Raw genomic sequence first — 8739 nt, 5'->3', positions numbered from 1 at the left:
GATTATTTCAAGGACATCTTGTTTGTCCTTTGCTTTCACCACAGAGGGTTCTTGGAGAGTTTCCTGGATCAGGCTTCTATTATTCTCCCCTGGTTTAGTACTTGCTAACTTGGAGAGGACGTCTGCTCTGCTATTAAGATCCCGAGTTATATGCCTGATCTCAGTTTCTGCAAAGCGCCCGAGGTGTTCCAAAGTTTTTTCCAAGTATCTTTTCATATTTGGGTCTTTGGCCTGATACTCTCCATTTATCTGGGAGGTCACCACTTGAGAGTCACTGAATATCATCACTTTTGTTGCGCCGATTTCCTCTGCCAGCTTCAATCCTGCAATCAGGGCTTCATATTCTGCCTGATTATTTGAAGCTGGGAATTCAAATTTGAGGGAGACCTCTATTTGGGTTCCCTTTTCATTAACCAGTATTATGCCTGCACCGCTTCCGGTCTTGTTTGAGGATCCATCTACGTATAGTTCCCACATAGTTGGCTTTTCCTCTTGGTCTTCCGCGTACTCCGCTATGAAGTCGGTGAGACATCGGGCTTTGATTGTTGTCCGAGTTTCGTACTTTAAGTCGAACTCGGAGAGCTCTATCGCCCACTAAACCATTCTCCCTGCAACATCCATCTTTTGGAGGATTTGCTTCATAGGTTGGTTCGTTCGGACTCTTATCGTGTGGGCTTGGAAGTAAGGTCGTAACCTCCGTGAGGCTATTACTAAGGAGTAGGCAAACTTCTCTAGTTTGTGATACTTTAGTTTGGGGCCCTGTAGAACTTTGCTAGTGAAGTACACTGGATGCTGTCCGACCTCGTCCTCTCTTATCAGGGCTGATGCGACAGCTTTGTCTGCTATAGACAAATATAGGACAAGGTCTTCCCCAACTAGAGGTCGGGTTAGGATTGGAGGTTGGCTCAAGAACCTTTTGAACTCCTGGAACGCTTCTTCGCATTCTGGAGTCCATTCGAACTGGCATCCCTTTCTTAGTAGAGAGAACAATGGAAGGGATTTTAATGCTGACCCTGCCAAGAACCTGGAGAGGGCTGCAAGTCGGCCATTCAGTTGTTGAACCTCTCTTAAGCAAGTCGGACTTTTCATTTCTAGGATGGCTTTGCACCTGTCGGGATTTGCTTCAATCCGTCTTTGGGTTAGCATAAATCCTAGAAATTTTCCGATCTCCACAGCAAAAGCACATTTTGCGGGATTTAGCCTCATCCCATGTGACCTTATGGTGTTGAAAACTTGCGAAAGGTCTGTTAAGAGGTCGGTTTCTTCCCGGGTTTTCACCAGTATGTCGTCTACGTAGACTTCCATTAAGTCCCCGAGGTGGGGAGCGAACACCTTGTTCATCAGCCTTTGGTATGTGGCCCCTGCATTTTTTAATCCAAAAGGCATGACCACGTAGCAGTAGTTTGCTTTGGGCGTGATGAATGATGTTTTCTCTTGGTCCGGCTTGTACATCGGGATTTGGTTGTATCCCGAGTAGGCATCCATGAATGACAAGTATTGATATCCTGAGCTAGAGTCCACTAGAGCATCAATGCTTGGGAGTGGATAAGGGTCTTTGGGACATGCCTTATTCAGGTCGGTGTTGTCGATGCACATCCTCCACTTGCTGTTTTGCTTCTTGACTAGCACTACATTCGCTAGCCATGTTGGATATTTAACTTCTCTGATGAAGCCGGCTTCTAGGAGTGCTTGTACCTGCTCCTCCACCGCTTGGGCTCGTTCTGGACCGAGCTTACGTCTTTGCTGTTGCACAGGTCGTGCCCCCGGATACACCGAGAGCTTGTGAGACATGAGCTCGGGGTCTATCCCTGGCATGTCGGAAGCTTTCCAGGCAAAGAGGTCAGAACTGTCTCTTAAGAGCTTGGTCAACCTTTGCTTTAAGACTTCCTCTAGGTTGGCCCCTATGTTGGTATTTTTTCCTTCCTCTATGCCGACCTGTATTTCCTCAGTTTTTCCTCTTGGCTGCGGTCGCAGCTCTTCTTTGGCTCTTGCACCACCGAGCTCTATGGTGTGGACTTCTTTGCCTTTTCCCCTCAGGTTCAGGCTTTCATTGTAGCATTTTCTTGCCAATTTCTGATCTCCCCGTACCGTTGCTATCCCCGCAGGTGTCGGGAATTTCATGCAAAGATGAGGGGTAGACACCACCGCTCCGAGTCGATTTAGGGTTGCTCTGCCAATCAAGGCATTATATGTTGACCCCACGTCGATGACTATAAAGTCTATGCTCAGAGTTTTGGATTTTTCCCCCTTTCTGAAGGTCGTGTGGAGGGGCAGAAATCCTAGTGGTTTTATCGGTGTGTCACCTAATCCGTATAAGGTATCGGGGTAGGATCTTAACTCCTTTTCATCCAACCCTAGTTTGTCGAACGCGGGTTTGAAAAGGATATCTGCTGAACTCCCTTGGTCTACTAGAGTTCTGTGGAGATGGGCATTGGCTAGGATCATGGTTATTACCACTGGATCATCGTGTTCAGGGATTACTCCTTGCCCATCCTCCTTTGTAAATGAGATAGTAGGAAGATTGGGGGCTTCACTTCCGACCTGGTAAACTCGCTTGAGGTGTCTCTTGCGAGAGGACTTGGTGAGTCCTCCTCCCGCAAATCCTCCCAAGATCATATGTATGTGTCTCTCGGGGGTTTGAGGTGGTGGGTCTCTTCTGTCCCCATCCACTCGCTTTCTCTTCCCATGATTGTCCGACCTTTTCATGAGATATCTATCAAGCCGACCTTCTCTGGCCAGCTTTTCTATCACATTTTTGAGGTCGTAGCAATCATTTGTTGAATGACCATAGATCTTATGGTACTCACAATACTCACTGCGACTTTCTTTTTATTTTTAATGGGCCTAGGAGGTGGCAGTCTTTTAGTGTTGCAGATTTCTCTGTATACATCCACCATGGAAACCTTTAGAGGAGTATAAGAGTGATATTTCATTGGTCTGTTAAGACCGACCTCCTCTTTTTTCTTGGGCTCCCTCTCCCTCTCTTTTATTGGGGGAGGGTGCCCAGGTCGCCGGCCCGGCTCTTGTAATCTGGCATTCTCCTCCATATTGATGTACTTTTAAGCTCTCTTTTGTACATTGCTTAAGGAGGTGGGGTGCCTTTTTTATATGGACTGCGAAAAGGGGCCTTCTCTAAGCCCATTTACTAGCCCCATAATGACTGCCTCAGTGGGCAGGTCTTGAATCTCCAGGCATGCTTTGTTGAACCTTTCCATATAGTCCCGTAGAGGTTCTCCGACCTCCTGCTTTATTCCCAGGAGGCTCGGTGCATGCTTTACTTTATCCTTCTGGATGGAGAACCTCATTAAGAACTTTCTCGAGAGGTCCTCAAAGCTGGTAACCGACCTTGGAGGGAGGCTATCAAACCACTTCATCGCCGCTTTCGATAGGGTGGTCGGGAAAGCTTTGCAGCGAGTTGCATCAGAAGCATCAGCTAGATACATCCGACTTTTGAAATTTCTTAGATGATGCTTCGGATCCGTGGTTCCGTCATAGAGGTTCATATCAGTGCTTTTGAAGTTTCTTGGAACTTTTGCCCTCATTATGTCCTCAGTGAATAGATCCTCTCCCCCCAGGGGCGATTCCCCTCGGTCGCTACAGGAGTTCCGACTTCTAAGGGAAGATTCTAGCCTCAAGAGTTTTTCCTCTAACTCTTTTCGTCGCTCTATTTCTTCCCTGAGATTTTGGTCCGCCTCTCGTTGTCGCTCTAACTCCTGTTCCAGTTGTTCTAAACGACCTTGGTGGCCATGGACCAACCCCATTAGCTCGGCGGCATGGGGTGGCCCTTCCTTCCCTGATTCGCGTCCTTCTGAGGAGTTTACCTTCGGATTTTTCAACCCGGAGGTGCCTTCTCTCTGTTGGTCGTTGGCTCCCTGGTGAAGAGTTAGGTCCGCGTCGTTGTTTCCGGTGTCTAGGTTTTCTTGTTCGGAGTCGGACGCTGTATGACCATCTTCGGGTGAATTGTCCGCCATCACTGGTTGATCTCTCGGGTCCCCGGCAACAGCGCCAATGTTACGATGGGTAACCGGAGATTAATGGGCTGGACTCGTTAGGTTGGCCCAATCGTCTAAAGAGGGAAGCCTTCGAAGGGAATCACGTTCCTGGGCCTCCGTCCGACTTGTGAGTATGAATGAGCGGGGGGTGGTACCTGCAAAGACACTCCGATGCCTAAGTTAGCAAGGGAATAAGCAGGTTTAGAGAGTATTGGGACTTAGTGATACCTGAGGAGTGTCAGTGTATTTATAGTGATGAACCCATAACCACCGTTGGAGTAGTTCCACCATTTAAGGGGGGAATAACCATCCCTTTATCTTAGGGAGGTTGGGATGTGGCTCCTGGAAGTGGGTGGAGAGATTTTAGGGATAGTTACTCATTTAAGTGAGTGCTTGTCTGCCAGCTAATCTTCGTTTCCGACTTCTTTAGAGCAAGTCGTGGCAAGAACCGACTTCGTAGGTCAGAGATCGGTGTAGGGTGAGACCCAATTCCTTGGATTGGGTCTTTCGTTTGGACCTGGGCTTTAGCGTTGGGTTAGGGTATGAACAATACTTAACACTTTAATATCTTGAATAGACACTTCAACAACCGATTAAGTATCCAAATTGCAAATGCTTATAAATGGTTCAATATATCAAACTTCTTGTATGATGTTGGATATCAATAAAATGAAATTCGAAATTTATGAGGAAATTAAAAGAAAATAATAGCAATTAGAATGAGAGAGAGAATTTCTTAAATCAATGAAAATGTTCTCTTAAAATTATTGAATTAAATCAAACTTACACATATTTTATGTGAAAGTGAAGGCATTTAAAAAGAATAATCTAGAGGACCATAAGGTTGAAATAGCTCTGAAAAGATGCCTTTCTTCCTTCTATGGTTCCAACCCATGTCCTTGCATAGTTGATCATTATACCATATGTGCAATGCAGCTACGCATGATCTTCTATAGTAATGCCCTGAGTATCTCTTCATGTATTCATCCCATTTTGTTATATCTTTCTTCATTTCCTCAATGCTTGGTAGCTTGAATGTTCCATCCACAAGCTCTGCAACCCAACGGCACCTCATTTCTGATGTATACAAATTTGCTAAACTTTCAGAGAATCCAATCACAGCCACTTGTGGGATTTCTGGCTGGATGCATTCCCTGTTTAATAATTAATCAAATCAAATATATCAAATTTATATACATGCCAACAACTTTTGCTAAAGAGTTTAGGCTGTTATGTACAAATATACAAGTATTAGATTATGTTTTGGATTTCAAAGCTGATATATGACAATTTAGTCAAACTTGTCAAATTATTTAACAATTTTTAACTAACAACTTCACATGAAGTTTACTGCACTTGACTTAATTTGATTCATGAAAGATATCAACATGAATTAAGTTGATCATTTCATTAGCGGATGCGTGTCACGTGGCAATTAGGGATAATACATGTGTCAAAAAAGCTAAAGACATACAAATTTAATTCATATTGATATTTTATTTTGTAGAGAATAAATTAATACATTGAATTTTTTAATAACAAAATATTGAAATTTAGATTTTTTTTTTTTATACCATGTTATTAACCATAAAGAAGAATAAATAAATAAGGTGGAAACTCAGGTGCAGTCGACTTCACGTAAAATTGATACCTGAGAGCCGTTAAATGATTTGACTAAATTTTCATCTAACAGCTCTCAGGTATCAACTTCACGTGAAGTCGACTTCACCTGAGTTTTTACCAATAAATAATAATAGAGAAATAACCTGACCTGTATAATGGAACAGTTGAATTTGGAGAGCCAAGTATGAGATTTTGGAAAGTGGGAGACACAAATATGTTTCTGAGTTTGATGTCACCCTTGAAGCCAGTAGCTAATATTACTAAATCAGTCTTTAGAGGAGAGGCTTCTCCATCAATCACAACACCTTCTTTGGAGAACCAAAATCTTGGAGCTTTCTTCAATACAATACTTCCCTCTTTAACCTTCTCAAAGAACTTATCAGGGACAGTAGAGATCAAACAATTGCTGATTTCTCGGTGAAAGCTATGACTTGGTACCATCCCAACCTCTGATAACCCAAGTTTCCTATCTATGTGGCTTTCAACAAATTTTGAGAACACCCATCTCTATTAACAAACAAACAAAAAAATATTTTCATGCGATGATAATAGCCGAAAACTGTTAAGATGATTTAACTAAACTTCTTAAGGTAGCGTTTGGTGAAGAGACAGAGACAGAAAGATTGAGACTGAGAAACAGAAATTAAGAGACAGAGATTGAAATAAATCTCACTATTCTGTTTGGTGCAAAGTGGGAGACAGAAATTGAAACAAGAATGAAACTCTAATTTAATTTGTACAAAGGGTAAATTTGGAATTAATTAATTGAAATAGGGATATTTTAGGTATAAAATATTATTAAAGTTTTAGTCTCCATCTCTAAAAATTTTAGTTCCCCGTGTCCCTATTTTTTAGAGGTACTGAAATACTGAAATTTTATAGACAGAGACAGAAATATAATAATGAGTCGCAGTCTCTCAGTCTCTGTCTCAGTGTCTCAAAATAAACGCTACCTAACATAACACATGTATATATCCTAATTAAATCTTCACATGAAAATAATTTCATATGAGCAATAACCATAATCTATAACATAAAGATTCCAAATAAAGTAATAACAATGAACATAACATATAACAAGGTGACAAACAATGATTACCAGAGGTGCAAGAAGAGTGGCAACCAAACTCAGGAAGAAGCTTTCGCCGGGCTTATGAACCATAAGCTCAGCAAAACGATTAAGGTATAGATAAGCCAGAGGAATACCCCATGGCAGGTAATCTGGAAGGTTCCAATGTTCTGTTTTGTATAGCACTCTGCATGGATGATCAACACCTACATTGTATGCCAATTAATACAATTTCAATAAACAGCATAGTGAATCCCATCAAACACAAGAATCATGTTTGTTTGTCTTATTAGTGGCATTCATAATCTATTATATGTTACTCACATGAAAATATGAAGACAACAGCTAAAATTACTTGTCAAGAATGTTATTCACATCTATCATCTTCACATAGAACAATCAAACGGGTCAATCCGACTCATTTAGACTCGACCCGTTTAAGTTTGCGAGTCGTTTAAATCTACTTTATTCATGGGTCATAATTTTTCAATTCGAACTATTTATGGCCAGCCAGATAAGTTAAATAGATTAATCCATTTATCTTTCTATTTTATTTTTGAAAAAATTTTAACAAAAAATATTATTTTAAGTCAAAAACCTCAAACAAACAGTATATATAAATATATTGTTGATGGGTTGCGTTTTTTGGTTGAATCAGTGGAAATATTGTCCTAAAATGCTACTTTTTATGAAAAAATATAAAAAATAACCCGTTTAATCCGTCATTTTTTGAGTTAATCGGACTCAGCATATTTAGCCCAAAATTTTAACGGACTTCGTTTGGATGTATATTTAAACACATAAATAGACTGGTTCAATAAGTTTAACCCATTTTGACGTTCTATCTTCACATAGGTAGCTGTTTTATTTGGTAAGATTTGGATCCTCTAAATTTTGAATTTCACTTTAGAGACTAAAGTTTGATCGCTCACCATTTATTTCATAGGTGGGATCAAAAGAAAATATGAGAGAAATAAACTTTAGTTTATAGAGTGAAATTCAAAATTTAAAAGATCTAAATCCATGCTATCTTATCCTTTACCATTTACTGTAGAGCACTCCATTGCGGTGTCTAGAGCAGATTTCTGAAATCCAACGACAGTGACTTGCTTCCCTTTTATGAACTGAGTTGCAGTTTGAGAATCCATAGAAGCATACTCCATTGAGTGTATGACTTGGCCTCCAAAGACCTCTGGTCCTTTATCTGAAGGAAATTCTGGAATGTTTGGAACATCACTGAACCTTCCTATGCAGAGGATCACAAAGTCTAATGTATATACCTGCATTCACAGATCAGAGTTATGCTTCTAATACTATTCATATATAGAGCCAAATTAAACCATCATCATACCTCAATTGAATTTAAACCGTTTTGTGTATCCGTCACTGATACTTTCCATTTTCCTCTTGTGCTGAAAGCCTCACCGGTTCCATTCCATAGATGCCATGCTTGGATCTCTTCCATGGAAGCTCCTTGGTACTCAATTCCCTCAACTCGAGTATTGAACTTGATGTGCTTAATCAGGTCAAAGTGCTGGGCATATTGTTTGATATAATCTAGCACCTCGTTGTGGTCAGGGAAATCTTGTGTTACAGAAGATGGCCATGGAAAATCTGAGAACTGGTACATCACTTTGGGACTTTGGAGTTTTGTGGAGTTTAAGGTTTTGGTCCATACTCCTCCAATGGTGTTTGTGGCCTCGAAAACAATTGGATGAAACCCTTTTGCTTTCATGTACTTGCAAGCAATGAGGCCACTGATTCCAGCACCTATGATCCCAACTTGCTTCTCCATTCTTGGCAGAGAGAGATTATGGGAATTGGAAGTAGGAAGAGTAAAAGATTGGAGTGGTGCAATTTGATTTGATTGTTTGTACTAGTAATATACTTTGAGAAAATCATTAGTTCTTCATTTGATATCACTTTAGATTGTAATATTTGGCCAACTATTGTTAAGAGAGAGCCTAATGTATCGTTTTTGTCGTTAATGTTTGGAATAAGTTTTATTTGTGTTTTTAATATTTAAATTATTTTATTTATATTTTTAATATCATT

The 8739-nt window shown here is 40.7% G+C and overlaps 1 protein-coding gene across 1 annotated transcript; it reads right to left on the bottom strand.

The window, feature by feature from the left end:
- LOC107605541 (probable flavin-containing monooxygenase 1) lies at positions 4729-8602 on the bottom strand. Its single transcript, XM_016307446.2, has 5 exons — positions 8036-8602; positions 7727-7964; positions 6715-6890; positions 5764-6122; positions 4729-5146 (listed from the first exon to the last, which is right to left on the bottom strand). The coding sequence occupies exons 1-5, from the start codon at positions 8477-8479 to the stop codon at positions 4807-4809; spliced, it is 1557 nt and encodes a 518-aa protein (XP_016162932.1). The 5' UTR covers positions 8480-8602; the 3' UTR covers positions 4729-4806.

The sequence above is a fragment of the Arachis ipaensis genome, chromosome B06, assembly GCF_000816755.2.
Source record: "Arachis ipaensis cultivar K30076 chromosome B06, Araip1.1, whole genome shotgun sequence".
NCBI classification, from domain to species: domain Eukaryota; kingdom Viridiplantae; phylum Streptophyta; class Magnoliopsida; order Fabales; family Fabaceae; genus Arachis; species Arachis ipaensis.
The sequence above is the reverse complement of the archived record's forward strand: the minus strand, read 5'-3'. Positions and strand labels throughout refer to the sequence as shown.

What these genes read in the sequence shown, in the direction of transcription:
- LOC107605541 (XM_016307446.2), bottom strand. Translation starts at nt 8,479, where the DNA reads ATGGAGAAGCAAGTTGGGATCATAGGTGCTGGAATCAGTGGCCTCATT. An exon ending in GGAGTGCTCTACAGTAAATG is followed by an intron (nt 6,891 to 7,726) that starts GTAAAGGATAAG and finishes CATACAATGTAG; the next exon opens with GTGTTGATCATCCATGCAGA. An exon ending in TCAACTGTTCCATTATACAG is followed by an intron (nt 5,147 to 5,763) that starts GTCAGGTTATTT and finishes ATTATTAAACAG; the next exon opens with GGAATGCATCCAGCCAGAAA.